Source organism: Nerophis ophidion, linkage group LG06 (assembly GCF_033978795.1).
Source record: "Nerophis ophidion isolate RoL-2023_Sa linkage group LG06, RoL_Noph_v1.0, whole genome shotgun sequence".
NCBI classification, from domain to species: domain Eukaryota; kingdom Metazoa; phylum Chordata; class Actinopteri; order Syngnathiformes; family Syngnathidae; genus Nerophis; species Nerophis ophidion.
In genome coordinates this window covers 55057867-55081979 of record NC_084616.1, presented here as the reverse complement: position 1 = coordinate 55081979, position 24113 = coordinate 55057867, and the positions used below count along the sequence as shown (strand labels likewise).

The 24113-nt window shown below is 37.9% G+C and overlaps 1 protein-coding gene and 1 non-coding gene across 6 annotated transcripts in view; both read right to left on the bottom strand.

The window, feature by feature from the left end:
- Positions 1 to 24113, bottom strand: part of kansl2 (KAT8 regulatory NSL complex subunit 2) — a 45764-nt gene that overhangs the window by 905 nt on the left and 20746 nt on the right. For 4 of the 5 annotated variants that reach the window (XM_061904312.1, XM_061904316.1, XM_061904314.1 and 1 more), the window contains exons 2-7: positions 11867 to 12130; positions 11516 to 11688; positions 9004 to 9118; positions 5268 to 5431; positions 5020 to 5183; positions 3144 to 3240 (exon numbers count right to left, since the gene is read on the bottom strand). In XM_061904312.1, coding sequence (XP_061760296.1) covers positions 3144 to 3240; positions 5020 to 5183; positions 5268 to 5431; positions 9004 to 9118; positions 11516 to 11688; positions 11867 to 12123 — 970 coding nt within the window. In that variant the 5' untranslated portion in view covers positions 12124 to 12130. Of the gene's footprint in view, positions 1 to 3143; positions 3241 to 5019; positions 5184 to 5267; positions 5432 to 9003; positions 9119 to 11515; positions 11689 to 11866; positions 12133 to 24113 lie in introns of all 5 variants that reach the window. The other variant, XM_061904313.1, reaches the window with a different exon arrangement.
- LOC133555311 (small nucleolar RNA SNORA2/SNORA34 family) lies at positions 2935 to 3066 on the bottom strand. The gene has a single exon (XR_009807331.1). It is a non-coding gene; the product is annotated as a small nucleolar RNA SNORA2/SNORA34 family (small nucleolar RNA).

Below are 24113 nucleotides of genomic sequence, written 5' to 3'. Positions count from 1 at the left end.
TCTCGGCAGGGATCTAAATAACATTTTGTATGTGACCCCGTTTCAGTCTTAATATTACTGCAGTAATTATGTGGGTGTTATTGCTAGTCCAGAGGGCTTTAAGGATAAAAACATATTTCAAAAATCATAAACAGATTTTTCTATGCACTATAAAAATATTCAATGCATAATCAAAAAATCCTACGTCTCGGGATCAATTACCAACGATAAACAAGGGTTTGCTGTACACTCCTGTTGGCCATCGGAAGTAGTTTAGTATTTTATATTTAAAAAAAAATGTTTTAAAGTTGATCAGTCCAAGGATATATATAATACGTGAAGCCAATTCAAAACTGCTGTGATGCTTCAACAATAATTGAAAAACGAAACGCAAGACAATAAATGGGCAATAACTGTGAAAAACTAATGTTTTTGAGACATTAAATCTTTGAAAAAAGTTTTGGCTACTGTAGAACAAAATAGTATGGTCCTTTTAGAAACACAATCATAAGTACGTCAAGATGACAGTGTTTCACTCGATGCTGCTAAACCAAACTAAAACTGTTGAGGATATGTCAACTCACCACTGAATAGAAGTTCAGTAGAAACAAAGTACAGTTGTTTATGGGTCCACTCAATTCATCAAAGTACAAACCCCGTTTCCCAATGAGTTGGGAAATTGTGTTGGATGTAAATATAAACAGAATACAATGATTTGCAAATCTTTTTCAAGCCATATTCAATTGAATGCACTACAAAGATAAGATATTTGATGTTTAAACTCAAACTTTTTTTTTTGCAAATAACTTGAAATTTCATGGCTGAAACACGTGCCAAAGTAGTTGGGAAAGGGCATGTTTACCACTGTGTTACATCACCTTTTCTTTTAACAACACTCAATAAATGTTTGGGAACTGAGGAAACTAATTGTTGAAGCTTTGAAAGTGGAATTCTTGTTTTATGTAGAGCTTCAGTGGTTCAACAGTCCAGGGTCTCTGCTGTCGTATTTTACGCTTCATAATGCGCCACACATTTTCGATTGGAGACAGGTCTAGACTGCAGGCGGGCCAGGAAAGTACCCGCACCCTTTTACTATGAAGCCACGCTGTTGTAACACGTCGCTTGGCATTGTCTTGCTGAAATAAGCAGGGGCATTCATGGTAACGTTGCTTGGATGACAACATATGTTGCTCCAAAACCTGTATGGACCATTCAGCATTAATGGTGCCTTCACAGATGTGTAAGTTACCTGTGCCTTGGGCACTAATACACCCCCATACCATCACAGATGCTGACTTTCGATCTTTGCGCCTACAACAATCCAGATGGTTATTTTCCTATTTTTTTCCCGGAGGACACCACGTCCACAGTTTCCAAATATAATTTGAAATGTGGACTCGTCAGACCACAGAACACTTTTCCACTTTGCATCAGTCCATCATAGATGATCTCGGGCCCAGCGAAGCCGGCGGTATTTCTGGGGTATTGTTGATAAATGGGTTTTGCTTTGCATAGTAGAGTTTTAACTTGCACTTACAGATGTAGCGACCAACTGTAATTACTGACAGTGGTTTTATGAAGTGTTCCTGAGCCCATGTGGTGATATCCTTTACACACTGATGTCAGTTTTTGATGCAGTACCACCTGAGGGATCGTAGGTCCATAATATCGCTTACGTGCAGTGATTTCTCCAGATTCTCTGAACCTTTTGGTGATTTTACGGACCGTAGATGTTAAAATCCCTAAATGCCTTGCAGTAGCTCGTTGAGAAATGTTGTTCTAAAGCTGTTCAACAATTTGCTTACAAAGTAGTGACCCTCGCCCCATCCTTGTTTGTGAATTACATAGCATTTCATGGAAGCTGCTTTTATACCCAATCATGGCACCCACCTGTTCCCAATTAGCCTGTACACCTGTGGGATGTTCCAAATAAGTGTTTGGTGAGCATTCCTCAACTTTATCAGTATTTATTGCCACCTTTCCCAACTTCTTTGTCACGTGTTGCTGGCATCAAATTCTAAAGTTAATGATTATTTGCAAACAACATTTTTTTTATCAGTTTGAACATCAAATATGTTGTCTTTGTAGCATATTCAACTGAATATGGGTTGAAAAGGATTTGCAAATCATTGTATTCCGTTTATATTTACATTCAACACAATTTCCCAACTCATATGGAAACGGGGTTTGTAGAAAAAACACCACACTGAGGATCAGCTGCTGAATTGAGCAGTCACCATAATGACGTGGCCCTCTCTAGTGGTTATGGCCTAAAACAACCGCATTTAGCTTTTATGTCTCTATGCATGCTGCTGGTATAATAACCCCGTAAAACTCTGACCACAAGTCTTAAAAGGCAAAACAATTTGATCACCAAACAAATTATAATGATGGGAAAAGGAAACACTAATAAAGTAAAAAAACTAATTCAAAGCCTCATGTGACCCACAAGGTGCCACTGTATCGCATCACATAGGACATCTCATTGTGAAGTTCAAATGTCTGACATGACAGAGTTTTGAACTGTGAACCAAATAAACGTTTGTAAAATTTAATTTAGCACTGGAAACATCAAGTTAAATGCGGTCACTAAATGAATGCAGAAATCAAATACTAAGACTGGATTAGATTTATATCGCGCTTTTCAAGACACTCAAAGCACTTTAGAGAGAACTGACAAACCGTTATTCATTCAGTCCACATTTACACTATGATGGTGGTAAACTACATTTAGCCACAGCTACTCTGAGCTAGACTGGAACTAATTTGTGCCTACAGCCTTTCCGACCTCTACTAAACATTTATACAGCAGTGTGAGAGGTACTTGGAGCAAGGTGGGTGAAGTGTCTTGCTCAAGGAAACAACAGCAGGGACTAAGATGGCAGACGCTAGATTCCTACTAGGGTTCCTAGTACGAACCCCGCAGCTCATCTCATTACGAATGAAATGCAGATTATGTGTTCCTTCCAACTGAATTGATTATCCCTTTGTGTAAGTGGGGGAAATCAACAGACCACAGGAAGGAGTTTATGTCGGCGCCTTTGAAACCAGCAGCTACTGCAAACAACTGGTCTTGATCGGGGCCAAAGAAAACCAGAAACAGATTTAAACAAGAGGGTTTCCTCTTGCTGAGAACATGTGTAGTTTTCTTCTGTGGAGGATACGGGAGACACAGTGGTGGGTCATGGGTAGGCAGGAATTGGTGCAGCGACTTCCATCCACAAAGGAAATGCATTTCTCTTGCAATGTTCTTCCATGTGCCTATCAAACATAAAATAAATGTTAGAAACATAAAAGCATATAATGATAAGTTTTTTTCAAGGCCATAATCAAATGTTATCAGTCAAGGAGGCCGATAAACAATATTTGGAGCAAATATTTATTTGCAGTAGATGTTAGTACACACTGTATAAGACTTTAAGTTGTTTTTTAACATTATTTTTAGGAAACGATCTAGTAGTGACAGTGTTTAATGCTGCGCTAATGTTATGGCTAATTAAACTCCAAAAAACATCAGGGGATTTCACCAACACTTTTGTTATGTGGGTCTAAGAGAAGTATCAATTGATTTTCAAAATATGGGAAATCTTCTGAGAAAATTGGTAAAAATATGGGATTTTTCTACATCACAATATCTCCCCATCTACTGAATTTCATAGCCGTTTATGGATCTAATACATTTTAAGGGGTTCTCATGAGGGACCCTAAAATAATGCATCCGGGCATCATCACATATATAGGAGATAAGTTTTTTCAAGCTGGCTAACAATTTCTTTCTGGGAGTTAAATAAAGTATTAGAATACTGCCTCTTTTTCTTTGAATGGTAAATGGGTTGTACTTGTATAGCGCTTTTCTACCCCATTTTAAGGAGCCCAAAGCGCTTTGACAGTTTGTCACATTCGCCCATTCTCACACACATTCACACACTGACGGTGGGAGGTGCCATGCAAGGCGCTCACTAGGTCTCATCAGGAGCAAGGGTGAAGTGACTTGCCCAAGGACACAACGGACGTGACTAGGATGGTAAAAGGTGGGGATTGAACCAGTAACCCTCAGATTGCTGGCACAGCCACTCTACCAACTTCGCGATGCCGTCCCCCGTTTACCTATAATGTCATGCTTTGTCCTGCCTAGTTTTTGGGGTACTTTTCCTTTGTTGGGGGTGTTTTCCTGTTTAGGGCTCTTATTTTGTCCACATTTCCTGTCACGTAGCCACTTCACTTCGGTTGCTGAGTGCGAGTCTCATCACTAACTGATGATTAAGACTTATTGTTCTCAACTGCGGCTAAAGTCTTAAAGGGCTTGATAAGCCAACCTCACAGTTTAGTTGGTGTGAGATTATTGATTTGTGCCTGGTGATCATGCTTCGCTACGTTGCTTTACGTTCTTAACCTCACTGTCTTTTTGGTGCAATTCCCAGTTGCACAATTTTCTTCTGTATATTTAAGCATCAAATACTCTTTTACCTGCACACTATGGCCAACTGTCTTTACCTTTGTATTTTGCTAGAATCACAAAACATTATGAAACTTGTCCCTCCTTTTCAATCATGGCAGATCTTTCAGTAGCGCAACAAACACGGAACCAGTAAGACACCGGGAAAAGAAAGTCCAAAATTGGATTTCCCGGCAAAAAAATAATTTTTTAAAAGCAGAGCAGAAAATATACACTGTGTACAAGCGACCAACACTACACGAGTGAGGGAAAGAAGTGTGGCCGCTGAGCGCTGCAGTGGAAAAAAAGTCAACTTCCCAACGGACTGGTGCTTGAGCAGTGGTTACTACTACCTACATTACAAATTATTTTTTTAATTGTAAATACTGGTGTTATATGTGCATATATTGTATCTGCTGATGTAACAATGTAGTTGTAAATAAAAATTAATAAAAGACTGATACCAATAAAAGGAGGCTGATACCGATATACGTCAAAATGCCAAATATCGGTGCCAATAATATGTCGATCTTTAATTTTAACTATGATGCTCCCGAATAGCATAAACAGCTTCAAGAACTAAAAAAATTTTGCTGGAAAATTACCTGAGGTATTCCTTCTGTAACAGCCTGTCTGCGCTCTCTCAGCTGCCGGTGCAGCAGAGCTTCCACTCCATAACGACGGCGATATCGACGAAGAGCTTTGAGCTTTTTCAGGTTCTCCCGCTCCTTCATGGACAGACCTTCAGGTCCTGTCAGAAGACTGCCTCCTGTTTGCAGCACAAACATATTGTAGGGCTCAGTGACACTTTATGAAAGATTAATTGTTTTAAACAAATATTTTTCATATTTACCTATAGTTTCATGCTCTATTTTGCGGTTGTGTATATATCTACGTTTCTTCTCCTTCAACAGATGCTGCAGACGTTTGAATTGGTCAATGTAGAGGGACTGGAGCCTGATGAGTTTCTCTCGAGTGAAAAGTGCCACCTCTTCTGCAGTGTACACTCCAGCATGTCTGGGCAGCACAAACGTTAGGTCATCTTTTACTTTTTCCTTTAGAGGCAATGCTGACAAACTCATTTTGGTAAATGGTAATGGTCTGTATTTATATAGGGCCTTACTAGACCTGTAATGATAACCAAAGTGCTTTACATGGTACGTCACCTTCACCAATTCACACACATTCACACTGATGGCGGAAGCTGCCATGCAAGGAGCTAACCACGACCCATCAGGAGCAATGGGGAAGTGTCTTGCCATGGAATTGAACCTGGAACTATTGAGTTGCTGGGACGGCTGCTATACTATATTTGCCCCGCTGCCCCATTTTCATCTTAGCATTATACAGAAACATATTTGTAAAAGTGCTACTCTTGGTATGTAATCATATTATCATATCTTATTGAAAACCACATTGATCATTTAGGTTATTGCGAGGTTGCAACCACATGACCTAGCGATAGAGCTGGACGATTATAGCAAAAATAAAAGGCAAATATTTTTGATTGTTATTGTAATCACGATTATTCATTAATTTGAAAACATTTATATTTATTGTACCACCAAAACTCAACTTTGAAATAGTTTTAAAAACGGATATAAATTACAAACGAATAAAGCACAATAAATGAAATAGTAATAGTAATACTAATAAATATAAATAAAAATTGAATTCCAAAAAACCCAATATTTTTTTTTCCCGTTTCAATTGTTTTTAATTCTGATTTTTACCTTTCACACAGATTTTATCACTGTAGTGTGCTTTTTGTGGCAATTTTATGTTATGTTTCTTAATTACAGTAAATACAGAAATCCTCACAATTATGGTGCAATATATCTTTGGACAGTTTTGACCAATATTTTAGGTCAAAGCATAATAATCCTGTAAATGTATCAATAAGTGCTTTAAGTACCTTATATATGTGTAAGGTACTTTTTGAAACCGTAAGACCGGATGTACCACGAAGGAGTATTATTGTAAGGGGGCGGGGGGAGTGTGCTGTGCTATTTATTTGAGCTTGAAGAGTAAAGGAAGGACTTGAGAATGTAAAAAAAAAAAATAAGGGGGGGCGGGGGGGCTGTGACTTCCAAGTTGCTGCTGTTTGTACATTAATGTTACATCCATGATGTTGTTCACAAACGGATTAGATGTGTTGTAGGTGTATAGATTTTTCTGGCTAGCGTTAACTATGTAGTTTAGCTGTAGTTTCAAGTGGCCGTCCCGACACTGTTTATTTTAAGACGTGGTTCGGGGTGAATGAGCGTTCCAGTACACATTATTTTCGCAAAAAAATGTTCTTTCTCCTCACAACAGCAGCAATTCAGTCACATTTATGTAAATTTCCCTAATATTATTTTGCGCTTCTCAGCGGATTGTGTTTTATGAGCCAGTTATGTGACGCCATCTGGGGATATTTCAACTGGAAAAATCCTATGCCTTACTTTTTTTGTTGCGTGTAGTGATTATTGATTAGCGGTGTCAAATAAATAATGAGTAACCATGGTGAGATCTCAAACTTCTAATAGACACATACGCTCACTCATCCATTTCACCGTCATAAGCTCTGGAATTTGCATGCACGTTGTGTGGTCCAATTTTTCCCCCCAATTATTATATTTTTTCTAATCGTCAGAAGCCATATTCGAAATCGAAAATGTTTTAATTGCATAGCTGTATGTAATTGAGTGGATCCATAACCTCTTAAGAAAAAATACTTTTCACAAGAATTGAAGGATTTAACATCACCGAAGTGGACTTTTTTTTGTCGCTCATAGTCCCTTCTACACGCACAAGGAGTGGAAGTACAAATTTATCAAAACACATATTTTCCTTACATCTGGATGGGGCCATTCATTAGGCATCAATTTTTTATGCATTGGTAAATAATCTCGTTGATGAACATTGACTAACGCCGTGCGATCATTGCTTATTGGTGTCGTCAAACAATTTGCTAATAACATTTATTTCTGTTTTGGTGTAAAGTTCATGTTTTGCTTCAATATTCAGTTAGAGTTTAGGTATATTTATCTGTTGTCCAGCAATGTTTGGGTTGAAAAACATTTAGTGATATCAAGTTACAGCCGACAAGAGATTGTATTAACAAAGTTAAATATCACTATTTAGTGATGGTTTCTTGAAGCTCATGGTTTTTACAGTTTGTTTTAATTTCATACAGACATTGACCAAGTAGTCAAACTTCTTTTAAAAACTCCCTATTTGCAGAAGAACAGACGACAAAAGCATATATATGCAGTATTTCCGTGTTCATTGGATTTCTCGCTAGGAATACGCTTCATTGCCTCTCAGTTGCTGGATTCTGACACAACAGAAATGTCAGATGTAAGACAGCAATTTATTTACCGTATTTTCCGGATTATAAATTGCTCTGGAGTATATGTCGCACCGACCGAAAGTGCATAATAAAGACGGAAAAAAACATATACACGTCGCACTGGAATATAAGTCGCAATTTTGGGGGAAATTTATTTGATAAAATCCAACACCAAGAATAGACATTTGAAAGGCAATTTAAAATAAATAAAGAACAGTGAAAAACAGGCTGAATAAGTGTACGTTATCCATCCATCCATTTTCTACAGCTTATTCCCTTTTTTTGTCGCTGGTGCCTATCTCAGCTACAATCGGTATATGACAAATAAATAACCAACGGAGAACGTGCCTGGTATGTTAACGCAACAAATTATGGTAAGAGTCATTCAAATAACTATAACATATAAAACATGCTCTACGTTTACCAAACAATCTGTCACCCCTCATCGATAAATCTGATGAAATCTTCTTCCTCGATGTCGCTTCTAAACAACTCTGCCAACTCCAAAGGTATGCGCCGCTTCCTCTTGTTATTTTCTGCTGCATATTTCACTAGGTCTAGCTGGTAATCTGCGGTACATGATTTCCTTTTCGGTCCAATTTTGTTCAGCCCTTCTTAGTTTTTATAAGTTACCACCAACGATGAAATGATCAATTTTAATAGCTACGGCAGTTGCATATAGCAGTTAGCATTCCATGACCCACAATGCACTTCTGTCATGACCCTCCCCCGCCAAATTCTTATTGGATGACGTGTATGTGACGATTGCTGATGTGTGTGTGACAATCGCTGACATTTTCTTGGTCTCTTCCGCGAATGAGATAAATAATATCATTTGATATTGTGTAATCTGCAGTACATGATTTCGTGTTCGGTGTCATTTTTGTTCAGCCCTTCTCAGTTTTTATAAGTTACCGCCAACGATGAAATGATCCATTTTAATAGCTATGGCAGTAGCATATAGCAGTTAGCATTACCTGACCCTCCTCTGCCAAATTCTTATTGGTTGACGTGTATGTGACGATTGCTGACATTTTCTTCGCCTCATCCGCGAATGAGATAAATATTATTATTTGATATTTTACAGTAATGTGTTAATAATTTCACACATAAGTTACTGCGGAGTATATGTCACAACCTCGGCCAAACTATGAAAAAAACTGCGACTTATAGTCCGAAAAATACGGTAGTTGCCCAACTCCTCAGCGCTATGCCTCATGTTCTAGAATAAACCAGTTGGTATGAAGATTCTTACTTTAGAGGATCCTCGTGGTCACTGTCAATGCTGTCTGCCTCACTTTCAGGATCTCCTCTCCACGTCTGGTCCAACACTAGGGGACCCTGTTCTTCTTCACTCAGACTGTCCTCCTCTGTACAGCAGAAACAAATTAATTCAAGATGTTACACAGTAAAATGCACTACAAGGAAATTAGATAGTGTTATGACCATTTTGATTATGAGATTATATATGCATGTTGTGTGTAGGTAGTTCAACCGCCGGTAATTACTTTTTTGTTTTACATCACATTTTGAGCCAACATTTCCTGTCGATACAATAACGTCTTTTTGTTTATCACATGCGCCAGGTGCAGTGCTGGAAATTGACACGATTTTTACGACTCAGTTTCCATTTTTGATTTAGCTGAACAACATGGTTTATAATTGATTCTCTTATCAGTTTTTATTAGAAATAAAGGTGAAACAGATTGATTAGCATCAACTTTGTTTAGTTTAGCAGAAACAAAAGTGTACAAATCTAACAGTGAGGTCTTCTCTCTTGGCACTTGGTGGAAGCTGTCGCATTCCCTTCCTTTTCTGTTTCTCCCTGCTTGCTCTCCGTCTTGTCTATACTTTCTTCCTCCCTCCTTCAACACCACCTGAGAGTTAAACTTTGTGCCTAACGCTTGCAGAGGAAGACTCCAGGCCTATAGACACAACATCACCTACACCTTGGACAATGGGCATACTTTATGCACACACACACACCCCCATCCTACATCTTTGCCTGCGCTTAACTCACCTTGGGGCGATGGAAGGATGTGGCGCGCTTTAGATGGCAGCGGCCTGTCCTCGTTGCCTGCGAGCCTACTACCACCCCCTCCCCCGGCCTCTTAAGCTGCACATTTTGTTTTTTATGTAACATGTTTATATGTGCTAATGGCTATACATTTTTTTTTTCTTGACCTGATTCTGGACCCCGTCCAAAACGTCAGTTTGAAACCAATCTCTTTTTACTTTTACTTAACGACGCTCAACTTCTCTATGTGTACGCTAGTGTCCTACTTCCACCCACAGAGACAAAGACAGTGAATTACTAACAAGAATGTTCACTCTGTTTTTTTAATTCTGCCACAGATAGGGTCTGCGCTTTTTTTCAGTGCTCTTTCTAGTTTAGTATGCATGAAGAATGAGCGAAGACTCAACTTGATCAAAACAAACATATGTACTTTATTTCAAACAGAGTACTCACAAATTAACCTCAGAAGACTTGCAATTAGTTTGAGACTATACATCGCTTTGTCATTATCGTGAAGTCGTATTACTTTACTGTCCATCTTTATGAACTGAACACAAGCAAAATATAAACGGCTCATCAGAGGAAACTATTATTCCTTGAACACATTCTGTACAAGAAATAAAAACTGACAACATGAAAAATCAGTCATCAATGTCAGCTCTCACTGGGATGCCGATTGGTGGGATGTTCCCATTTTCCTGTTTACATGATCATCATACTCACGCAAAAGGTGAAAAAAAGGTGGGTGCAAACAAGCGTCTTTTGATGTCTTTCTCGTGATCCCAGTCTAAGTTGAATGTCAAAGTTGACCAACTTCTCGGTTAATGGCCAAAAACTTTTATTATACAAATGAGAGGTATAATTTAGAGGGGTTGTGAATAGGGATTTTTACGGTTCCAATTTCACTTTCGATTCTACTTAAAGATTCGTTTTTTATCGGTTTTCTGATAGATAAGTTTGGAGAAAAAAAAAAAAAAAAAAAGGTGGATTAGCATCAATTTTGTCTAGTTTACAGGTAACGTGACTTTACAAAGTCAACAATAAGGCCTTAAGAAGCACATACGCAGCATAGAAAAAAATCTCTTTTGAAATAAATACAAGGAATATGTTTTTTTTTTCTAAGCTTTTGACCACAAACTTAGCATCTGCTCAGAGAAATTTGTCAAAACAGGCCTGAGTCATTGCACTATTCGTCGACAAGGTGAAAGGAGAGAAGTACTTTAGACATGACCTGGATGAAAAGGCATTCCTTTTCAATTTGACAGGTAATAGCGCTTACATGATAGGCGGTTCTCGTACCTTGTATTTACGCCAGCTGACTGCTGCTGGGATGAGTTGGGCGCGATTAAAAAACGCGACATTCATTTACAGTTATTGCAGGCTGTGAGTTCAAATGTTTCAGCATATTGCCCATATGTCATTTTGATGTAATAGCAAACTTGCAGTTATTACAAATAGCGCTGTTGCAATCTTTAATTGTAAAATGTAGCCAAACTTTGGATTGTTTATGCGGCATGGGAGGCATGTTGCTGTCTGACGTCACTTTGCACGTTGCGTAATGACATCCTTCCTGTCCATACAAATCGTTAAAGTAGCCGTTTGAAAAAATGAGAAAGGGATTTCAAGAAATTGATACACTGGGAATTGGTCCTGAACAAGAACCGGTTTTCCATTTTTATCCCTAGTTGTGAATGATTAGCAAAATTTAAAAAAAAAAGTGCAGTTTCCCTTTAAAACACGTACAAATTACCTAAAGTACGACTTGCTTCAGAGCGACCTCCGTCAAGGCTGCGTGTCTCTGTCCGACTGTACCCACTAAGCTGAGACAACAGTATCTCTGGCGATGGACCAGATGATACCTTTCTCATCTGAGCACGAAGAGCCATTGCATTCCTGCGGGCATGCTCAGCACAGAATGTCACTCTGCAAAAACACATTCGGTGAACAAGTGAGAAAGCTGCTTGTAAATGTAAATTGGGTGTTTGTAAGGTGAACACAAAAAATACAGGCATGGGTGCCATGCTGTATTAAATACTTAACAAATGGTACATAATTACCACTGTATAAACTACACTTGTAAGACATTGCTTATAAGACTTACCCATCTTTCCTCTCAACCTTTGGTGCAGCATTTGGGCAGCGTTTGCCATTTTTGACAGAAACATAATTGCACTGCTTGTACGGGGCATTTTTATCCTCTAGAATGTGTTTGATGCAAAACTCCAGTCCTTCCAGGCGAGGCTGGGTGCATGGTCGTTGTGTGAAAGCGCAGGTCTGAGCTTCTTGAGGTCGTGGCGGCGCCTGCTGTGTTACCCTGTTCCGACTGGTAGGCAGAACGTGTATTCGTATCCTGTTCATTGCAAATCTGAAAAATCATTTTGACAGTGCATCACAGATTAAAATCAGTTACCAAACAATGCATTCATACTGTTTAAATTAATGTGAGGATTTTGTAGATGGTAGTATGGCAGTTGGGTTATCACACTGAACATTGACTGGTATCCTGGTATTGTATTAACAAGCATAAGGCAGCGTGGAGGGACGTAAACAAGTAGTCTTACAAACAACTAATGGAAAAAATTGCTGTGGTCCTCAGCGTGTTCGTTTTCTGTCTTGTAAAAACTCACCAAGTGGCTGTCAAATTCTGATTTACCATCCTAGATGAGTGTGATTGATTAAAACAAATATATTGGGGGGGCACTATAATTATAAGTAACACTAATAATTTATTTCGATATAAGGAATTATGTTGTCACACCAATAAATCTGAACTCATTGTAAACAAACATGGCATCGATCGTGTGTGACATCAACGTTTTAGTATGCGTCATTTTGTGTGCTATTTGGACCAAATGTAGGGCTTCCACGATTCACAAATTATTTCAGTTAGAAAGAAACTTTGATTTGCATTTTATTGCTTTCATTATTCGTTTGAGTTAAATTATTACAAATAGGGCTGGGCGATATATCGATAGGGCTTCATGGTGGCACAGGGGTTAGTGAGTCTGCCTCACAATACGAAGGTTCAATCCCGGGCTCGGGATCTTTCTGTGTGGAGTTCGCATGTCCTCCACGTGAATGCGTGGGTTCCCTCCGGGTACTCAGGCTTCCTACAACTTCCAAAGACATGCACCTGGGGATAGGTTGATTGCCAACACTAAATTGGCCCTAGTGTGTAAATGTTGTCTATCTGTGTTGGCCCTTTGATGAGGTAGCGACTTGTCCAGGGTGTACACCGCCTTCCACCCGATTGTAGCTGAGATAGGCACCAGCACCCCCCCACGACCACAAAGGGAATAAGCGGTAGAAAATGGATGAATGGATGGAAATATCGATATACACAACATATCGCAGGCTTGTCTCTGTGCGATATAAAAAATGACTATATCGTGATATTTGCGTATACGTTCTCACGCATTTGCTTTTAGCTGCGGGCATTACATTACAGGCTCTCCTCGCTTTTTCCTGTCTCTCCTTCATACTGTCACATCACATACTGTCACGTCACATACGAATACGCCCTCGCAAAGCAGAGAGGAAGCAGTGTGGCTAATGTTAGCTGTGATGCTAGCGGAGGTAATAAGAGAGAAAGAAGGTGCGACTCTGGTAACAAATGAAGGAAGAATTAATTCCCAAGAAAAACAGCACAGGGTCCATCGTCTGCCGGTGGTTTGGCTTCAAGTGGGAATATGTCAAAAAGACAACTGTAATTTGTCAAGTGTGGGCCAAAAGCGTTGCTACCAAAAGTAGCATTACTGCTAATATGTGGCATCATTTGAAAAGTCACGCGCTAGAGAATGAAGAGTGCTTTTTTTTATTGATTGATTGAAACTTTTATTAGTAGATTGCACAGTACAGTACATATTCCGTACAATTGACCACTAAATGTTAACACCCGAATAAGTTATTCAACTTGTTTAAGTCGGGGTCCATGTTATTTAATTCATGGTAACGCCGCATGTCAACATCTCCGTTCGGTGCCACACCCACATCATTAAAATGCCGAGGCAAACATTTCCAGATCAACACCGTATGAAAAAAAATAGTCAACAGAATTTAATAACGTCCGTAGTAAACTACCACATAGCGAAAGATGAACACTATTGGATTTTCTATAATGCAGCTATTTTTTATTTGACACTTAAAATGTCTCTGACAAACTTGCACTTTCTGTTTTGGAAATGACGTGAACGTTTGTGCCACTGCTTAATAACTGTTTTGGTCAATTGTCTTAGTTGCGATTTCCTTCTCTGCATAAAAGTTTAAAATGAACATATATTAATGCAGTATGAACAAGAATGTTTTAATGTAGACACACAGAATCATCATACTGTTGTGATTATATGTATCAAGTGTTCATTCAAAGCTAAGGCAAAATATCGAGATATATATCGTGTATCGCGATATGGCCTAAAAATATCAAGATATTTAAAAAAGGCCATATCGCCTAGCCCTAATTACAAATTCATAAAATTAACTGAATGACCAACCTTTTACCGTCGAAGATACTAGCTTTTGCCAGGACAAGCCCACAGGTAAAGTTTGGTCAAATACAACTTTGTTGGAGTCTTTCTTTTTTTTTTTTTATTAAATCAACACAAAAACACACAAGATACACTTTCCATCATCAACCCCCCAAAAGAATACCCCCCCTCTCCCATTCACACCCATCCACACAAAAAAGGGTTGTTTCTTTCTGCTACCAAAATGCTGGTTCCCACAACATATATAACACAGTCTGCAAGGGACACAGTCCCTGAAACACACATGATTGTGTGTGTCGCCGGTCCACTAACACTATCATTAATTGCTATTTTTTATGTAATTGTTTTATATGATTTTACTTTCTTTTTTATCCCAAAAAAATGTCATTGTTTTCCTTTTTTTAAAATCTCATTTTATTTTATTAAAAAAAATAATAATAATAATAACCTTATCTTCATCAGACCAGGTTGTTAATGGAATTAGACTTGTCTAAAAGGTTTTTAAAACCAGGTCCAGTCCAGACAATGTCAAAGTGGGGCTCAGCAACACACACCCTCATCCATGTACAACAACAAAAAATAGGGAAACAACAGATTGCACATAAGTTATAAACAAAATTACATTTTCATAAAAAGCATTTGTGTATAGTCCATATTATGTCCAAGTCAGATTCAACACACACCTTCATTTTGTACACTCAAAAATAGGGAACACAACAACAGATAGCATATATGTTGCTGTTGTTGCATATCTATAAACATTATTACATTTTCATAATAAGCCTTTAAGGATTTCCCATCTTTTTTCATGTTTTTTGGCATCATTATCGTTGTCAATCATGTATCTTTCTAAAGTTAAAAAATACTGAATAAATGTTTTAAAGAAAGTAATACTCAGTGAATATCTATTTTTGGCCTTAAAAATAAACCTTTTACCAAGTACTATAATTAAATTGACTAAATCATGCTTGTCAATAAACTCTCCTAAAATAACAGAAACTACATCAAGCTTCATAAACAAACCAATCCTTGAACACGTTGTTTCAACTTCCACCCAAAAAGAAGTCAAATATGACAATACCAAAAAAAATGCAGGGTGGATTCAGATTCCTGACAGCAAAAGCGGCAATCATCTGACTCAGTCATATTCCATAGTTTTAACATTTTGCCCGTGCGTAAGAAGTTATAAATAATTGTAATTTGAAAATAACGGTTTTGCACATCGATAGTAGTTTTGTAGATTAGTTTGAATATGGCATCCCACGGCAACGGGCAGTCAAAAAAGTCCTCCCATTTTCCATGTGTTATATGGGACAGCCTTCAAAGATTTCTTTATTAAATAAAAATTATATATTTTTTTATTAATTTAAGTTCCTTTTTGCCAACTAGAATTTCTTATTAGAGGTTTACAAACTAGTAATTTAGTAGTTCCATAATTAATTATTTGTTTCCATCTTTTCCTAATTACTCCAGTTAGTTGATTAAAAGAAAAGCTTGAACAAGCATCACCATACATAGTTCTAAATTCATCATACTTCATAATTTTACCATTCTCATTGATAATATCATTGACAAAAATTATTCGTCTTTCAAACATATTTTTCCAAAAGATCCTTCAAATTTTACATTTATCATAATTAAACTTAAACCCAGATTGCTGTGAAAATATATCCAAAAAATCAAGGAGGTTCAGCAAACAATGAGGATTGGGGCTGATAAAGAAGCCTGTATCGTCTGCATACATTGTTATTTTACTTTCAATATTATTATTGCTGAGCCCTTCAATATTTCGATTCAATCTAACTTTAATCGCTAATATTTCCATAGCAATAATAAATAAGTATGGAGACAAAGGGCACCCTTGTTTTAGACCTCTTAATAGAGGTATTGTCCAAGTGATGTATCCGTTATTGATAATTTTACAGTTAGTTTTATTATATAGTGTCTTGATCCAATGTAATAGAGAGTTGCCAAAATTGAAAAAAACTAAGCTTTTACAAATAAAATCTAAGCTAATTTTGTCAAAAGCCTTCTCCCGGTCGGCTACAAAAATTAAGCCTCTTTTATTCTCCATATTATAATTTTCAATAATTTCTAATAACTGTCTAATATTATTTCCTATGTTCCTTCCTTGTAGGAAACCTGATTGATCTTGGTGAATAATATTTGACAAAACAGACTTAAGTCGTGTAGCCAAACATTTTGCCAGTATTTTAGCATCATAACACTGAAGTGTTATTGGTCTCCAATTTTTAAGATAAACTGGGTCTTTATACTGACCATTTATTTCCTGTTTCAACAATAAAGAAATAATACCTTCTGTTTGAGTGTTAGACAAAGAACCTATTTTATATGAGTAATTAAAACTAGAAAGCAATGGTTTCTTAATCTCTTCATAAAATACTTGATAAACCTCAATATGTATTCCATCTAATCCTGGGGTTTTCCCTGGATGAAATGATTTAACAGCTTCCACAAGTTCTTCCTCTCTAATGAGGCCTTCACATAAAAGGCTTTCCTCAGAATTCAATTTTCTTTCATAATTTTCTGGAAAAAATTTTTTAGTTTTAGGAGGAATTACCGGATTAGAAAAAATATTTTTAAAGTAATTTTCCATTTCTTTCAACAATGTGGTGTGTGTATTCAATACCTTTCCATTTGTTTTAATAAGCTTGGAAATGTTCTTTTTGGAACAATTTTTTGTTTGGATATTTAAGAAGAATTTAGAACACTTCTCACCTTTTTTCATCCAGATTGCTCTGTTGCAGTCATAACTTTTCAATAATTTTTTTTCAACTAAGTCTCCTAACTCTTCTTGTTTGGCTGTAAAGGAATTTAGTTGCTCACTAGTTGGATTATCATTACTATCTATATTTTTTTGTAAGTCCTCAATTTCTTTCTTTAATTCCTGTTCTGCCATTTTAAATTGTTTTTTTTTTCCATGAAGAGTACGCAATTGCGTATCCCCTAAAACAACATTTGAAGGCTTCCCAAACTGTTTGAGGGTTTGATGATCCTACATTGTTTTTAAAAAAGTCAGTAATAAATTGCTTTGTTTTTTCAATAAATTTATCATCATGTAGAAGCATTTGATTAAACTTCCAATATCTGGGTCCACGTGTATTATCTTCAAATGAAATAGTTAATGCTATACAATTATGATCCGAACACAATTTATCATCGATTGATATTGCAGTTACTTTGTTTAGCAATGAAAATGATATCAAAAAATAGTCAATACGACTTGCCTGGTTTTGTCTTCTCCATGTATACCGTACTAACCTGGGATTTTTGAATCTCCAGATATCAATTCAATCAAATGCATCCATAAAATTTTGAATCTTTTGTAAAGATTGAGGATGATAATCCATTGAAAAATTCCCTTTTCGGTCCAAAACTTTATCCAAAGCAACATTAAAGTCCCCCACAGTAATTATTTCTCCTTGTTCTTGCAACATATTTATTTCTTCAAAAAAGGAAGGTTCATCAACATTTGGCCCATACAGATTCAAAATGCACATCTTTTGATCCTGAATAAACATATTTAATATTAACCAGCATCCTTGTCAGTCTTTTTCCATAGAATTAAATTGAAAATTAAATGTATTTTTAATCAAAATCATAACACCTTTTGAGTTTCTGTGACCATGTGAAAAGAAAATCGGACAATCCCATTCTTTTCTCCATTTAGGTTCATCTAAATTTGTTGAATGTGTTTCTTGAAGACAAAAAATATCTTGTTCTTTTGCCTTCAGCCACATAAGTATAAGTTTTATTTTTCTGTTGTCTGCAAGACCATTGCAGTTATAACTAATTATTCCAACTTCATTATCATTCCTATAAACCATATGACCTAAGTAAATACATAATATCTTTGATTGACTCTCTTAATAACATAAGTTTCATAGACATGAAAATCTTGTAACTAAAAATTGCATTATCATCTGCTATTTCTAAGGAAAACAATAACCCCACTAATAAACCCACAGACACACCATTCACACCACAGCACACAAGACAAACAAACACATACCCCCCAAAATATATTATTCGCTGACCGTTTCCCAACATCTAACTACATTGTCCAGTCCCAAAATAAACTAAAAAGAGTCTTTCTTACCTCCAGATGTGTACAACCTACAGCTAAAAAGATTGTGTGGCGGGCGTTTGGGTCATCAGAGTGATGTGGAGCAAATCAAGCATATGTACATGGTATGAACAAGGGCTGGGCGATATATCGATATAAACGATATATTGCGGGCTTTGTCTATGTGCGATAAAAAAAATGACTATATGGGAATATTCGAGTATATGTCCTCAAGCAGTTGCTTTTAGCACCTGGTATTACACTGCAGAACTTTCTCACTCATTCTCGTCTCTACTTCTCACAGAGACGTAAAACAAGCCCACTTTCTTACATATGTCACATACTGTCGCACGTAGCGTCATACGCTCTCGCAGAGCAGAGAGGTAACAGCATGGCTAACGTTAGCTGAGGCAAGTAGTGCAAGCAGAGCGGAGCGAGTGATATTACAAGACAGAAAAGGTGCGAAACTGATCAGAAATGGAGGAAGAACAAGTAATGCCCCAAAAAAACTGCAGGGGGTCCATCATCTGCCGGTGGCTGGTTTCAAGCGGGAAAATTATGGGACGGCGTGGCGCAGTGGGAGTGGCGCAGTGGGAGAGTGGCCGTGCGCAACCCGAGGGTGACTGGTTCAAATCCCACCTACAACCAACCTCGTCACGTCCGTTGTGTCCTGAGCAAGACACTTCACCCTTGCTCCTGATGGGTGCTGGTTGGCGCCTTGCATGGCAGCTCCCTCCATCAGTGTGTGAATGTGTGTGTGAATGGGTAAATGTGGAAGTAGTGTCAAAGCGCTTTGAGTACCTTGAAGGTAGAAAAGCGCTATACAAGTACAACCCATTTATTTATTTATTTATTTAAATATTCAGCAGACAACAGCAATATGCAAAGTATGCAGCAGAAGTGTTACTGCAAAAGGTAGCAGCACTACTAATTTGTTCTTTCATGTACAAACCCCGTTTCCATATGAGTTGGGATATTGTGTAAGATGTAAATATAAATGGAATAGAATGATTTGTAAATCATTTTCAACCCATATTCAGTCGAATATGCTACAAAGACAACATATTTGATGTTCAAACTGAAAAAGATTTTTTTTTGCAAATAATCATTAACTTTAGAATTTGATGCCAGCAACACGTGACAAAGAAAATGGGAAAGGTGGCAATAAATACTGATAAAGTTGAGGAATGCTCATAAAACACGTATTTGGAACATCGCACAGGTGTGCAGGCTAATTGGGAACAGGTGGGTGCCATGATTGGGTATAAAAACAGCTTCCCAAAAAATGCTCAGTCTTTCACAAGAAAGGATGGGGCAAGATACACCCCTTTGTCCAAAACTGCATGAACAAATAGTCAAACAGTATAATAACATTTCTCAAAGTGCAATTGCAAGAAATTTAGGGATTTCAACATCTACGGTCCATAATATCATCAAAAGGTTCAGAAAATCTGGAGAACTCACTCCACGTAAGCGTCATAGCCAGAAACCAACATTGAATGAGCGTGACCTTCAATCCCTCAGTTGGCACTATCAAAAACCGACATCAATCTCTAAAAAGGATATCACCACATGGGCTCAGGAACACTTCAGAACACCACTGTCACTAAATACAGTTGGTCGCTACATCTGTAGATGCAAGTTAAAGCTCTACTATGCCAAGCGAAAGCCATTTATCAACAACATCTAGAAACACCGCTGGCTTCTCTGGGCCCGAGATCATCTAAGATGGACTGACGCAAAGTGGAAAAGGGTTCTGTGGTCTGACGAGTCCACATTTCAAATTTTTGGGGGAAATATTCGACATCGTGTCATCCGTACCAAAGGGGGGAGGCGAACCATCCAGACTGTTAGCGACGCAAAGTTCAAAAGCCAGCATCTGTGATGGTATGGGGGTGCATTAGTGCCCAAAGCATGGGTAACTTACACATCTGTGAAGGCACCATTAATGCTAAATGGTCCATACAGGTTTTGGAGAAACATATGTTTTCATCCAAGCAACATTATCATGGACGCCCCTGTTTATTTCAACAAGACAATCCCAACCCACATTCAGCAAGTGTTACAACAGCGGGGCTTCGTAAAAAAAAAAAAAAAAAAAAAAAAAAAAAAGAGTGCGGGTACTTTTCTGGCCCGCCTGCAGTCCAGACCTCTCTCCCATTGAAAATGTGTGGCGCATTATGAAGCGTAAAATACGACAGCGGAGACCCCGGACTGTTGAACGACTGAAGCTCTACATAAAACAAGAATGGGAAAGAATTCCACCTTCAAAGCTTCAACAATTAGTTTCCTCAGTTCCCAAACGTTTATTAAGTGTTGTTAAAAGAAAAGGTGATGTAACTCAGTGGTGAACATGCCCTTTCCCAACTACTTTGGCACGTGTTGCAGCCATGAAATTCTAAGTTAATTATTATTTGCAAAAAAATATATAAAGTTTATGAGTTTGAACATCAAATATGTTTTTGTAGTGCATTCAACTGAATATGGGTTGAAAAGGATTTGCAAATCATTGTATTCCATTTATATTTACATCTAACACAATTTTCCAACTCATATGGAAACAGGGTTTGTAAAAAGTCACCCGCGAGAGAATGAAGAGTATACAGTTTAGGTCAATTGACTTAGTTGTGATTTCCCTCTCTGCATGAAAGTTTAAAAGTAGCATATATTAATGCAGTATGAAGAAGAATGTTTTAATGCAGACACATAGAATCATGCCCTGCGATGAGGTGGCGACTTGTCCAGGGTGTACCCCGCCTTCCGCCCGATTGTAGCTGAGATAGGCGCCAGCGCCCCCTGCGACCCCACAAGGGAATAAGCGGTAGAAAATGGATGGATGGATGGACATACAATCATCATACTGGTGTGGTTATATGAATCAAGTGTTCTTTCAAGGCTAAGGAAAAATGTTGAGATATATATCGTATATCGCGATATTGCATAAAAATATCGCAATATTAATAAAAGCCAATATCGCCCAGCCCTAGTAAAAACTACGCAACACATTTTTTAATCATATGAGGAAGTACTACCCAAGAGATTATTCAGAAACTGAGAATGCATTAGCAGTTTAGCTGCAACTTGTACTAAAAAAATAACAGAATTTTGGGTGTGATCCGGATAATTTCTACTATGTTTCCTTACGAAGTTCAACTTCTGTGTGAGTGCGTGCGCTCTTAGCCGTCTTAGTGGTATCGGCCACCAGCAGAGACAAATATAGTAGTGGATGACTGACATAAGGCTTCACTCTTTTTCTTTCATTTTGCTACAAATAACTTAAAAAGTTATATGTGGATTTTATCAATGTTCAGAAAACAATGCAATAAGGAACAACTGATTACATTTTGGGCTTGATCCAGAACACCGGCTCGATTGAGGAGTGTTCATAGCTATTTGTTTACTACTATTACTATTGGACGGTATAAGATTTGGTGGAGGTCTGCGCTCTCTAAGTGCTTTTCAGGTTTTTTGAGGGGGGTTTTCAGGTAAAAGATTTAACTTACACTACAACCAGGGCAGGAATTTCACAGCGGCCATGACGTTATTGCTCCTCTGTTTGGCCATGTGCACCTCTAGAAATTATATGCGCCACGCCGGAGTCGAACACACAGCAACACAGGGCGAAACAGAAGTTGAATAAAACGCACATACCAGCCTGTAATCCGGATGTGTAAACATCTGCGACTCCTTAAAGGGGAACTGTATTTTTTTGGAATTTTGATAGACAAGGTATTAAAAAAGTGGAGTTCTCCTATAAAATGTATGGGTTTTTTTGATGGCCTTCCTGCCCTGAAATTTGGCCTTTGTGGCCTCAAAAGGTTGATGATAGCAAAAGCCTTGCCCCTAAAATTACGAAATTCCAGGCCTGACTACAACTCGACTTCACTATCTAGGAACAGAACTCATTCATAACCTGAGGACCACCTGTAAATGTGCTTCTAATTTGGAGGAACAGGTGAGTATTGCTAACAAACAAGGTACATTTAGTACCCGTTTATTTTGAAAATGACTGCATACTGTACAACTGTATATTGGCTTCACGGTGGAAGAGGGGTTAGTGCGTCTGCCTCACAATACGAAGGTCCTGCAGTCCTGGGTTCAAATCCAGGCTCAGGATCTTTCTGTGTGGAGTTTGCATGTCCTCCCCGTGAATGCGTGGGTTCCCTCCGGGTACTCCGGCTTATTCCCACTTCTAAAGACATGCGCCTGGGGATAGGTTGATTGGCAACACTAAATTGGCCCTAGTGTGTGAATGTGAGTGTGAATGTTGTCTATCTGTGTTGGCCCTGCGATGAGGTGGCGAATTGTCCAGAGTGTACGCCGCTTTCCGCCCGATTGTAGCTGAGATAGGCCCCCCACGACCCCAAAAGGGAATAAGCGGTAGAAAATGGATGGATGGATGTATATTGTACTGTATACTATATATTATACCTGACTTCTTCCTGGAAGTGAAAAACCGTGGTGGTCAACCAAGCCAAAATGGCTGTTGTGCAGCACCGGTGCTACTAAAAAAAAAAAATTAGTAGCACAGACATTTTTTGTAGCAATATCAAATGTCGTAAATATCACAAATTAATTTTTAACACTCAAAAAAGGTACAAAAGGCCTACAGCAACGCCTAATTCAACACAGAGAACATCCTTAAACTGTGCAAGCACTGTCACTAAGACGGGTGCAGGGCTGCGCGGTATGGACCAAAACTCATATCCCGATATAGTTTGGCCCATAAACTAACCCAAAAATTGAAAATATCCTTCAATGTAACTCAGTATCTCCACCATGCCTTGATTTAACATTTTTGGGACTGATGAGGATCCCAAATACACAAAAACAGGAAAAGTAGGTTTTGAATAAAAGGATTCCAACTTAAGAGGTGTTTTGAGGATAAAAGTGAAAGAAAAAGCTTTGAAAATAATGTAAGAAAATTCTAATATAATCTCAAATCTTCTTTAAAAAAACATTTTGCTATGCACAATTCTTCGTCTAACAAAAACATAAAAAAACAAACCGTAAAATAAAGTGCCCTGGTTTAGGAGGACATTTTTAAACGTCAGCAGCAACATGAAAATAATTGACCCTTAACAATGGTGTTTTTATAAGTAAACATTATTATAGGACATATGTACAAAGCTATTAGCCAAGAACACCTACCTACCTACCTACCTGCCACTTCATAATGCTGTGTGAGAGGCAGTTTTCTGGAAATTAAAAAGTAATTAATTCTATTTCCTCGTTACTTTACCAAACGTAATTACTCTTTAATAAATGTAATACATTACTATGACAATTATTGCATTATTTAAAAACACTTCAAATATCTGGCATAATGCAATTGAGCTAAGTCTCATCTGAGAGCATCGTATGTGTGTGTGTGTGTGCGCCTGTTGCCTAGTGACATCAGTAAGTCTGAATTTGAGTTTTTTTGTTAGCTTAGCAAGCTACCAGCGGTAGTTTGTTGGCTACAACGGAAGCTCTTCCGAATCGTTCACTGATTTGTGTTACCTCTGCTTAATTAATAGATTGAATGTGCTTTCATGGCTGTATGTTCTTGTCCACAAACGGGGTATTATTTAAATGGCAATTTGTCACATCTATCACTGATTTATTGTAACATTTTCCCTCCGACCTTAGTAGTTAGTAGCGTGCAGTGCAGTTTGAGTCAAGTTATTAAGTAGTGAAAAAAATATATTATTTTTTACCAACCAGTTCCTCCAACTAAGACCGTGTTTCTTCTGTGATGCGAAGGCTGACTCAGTATTAGTTTGTACATTTGGCGG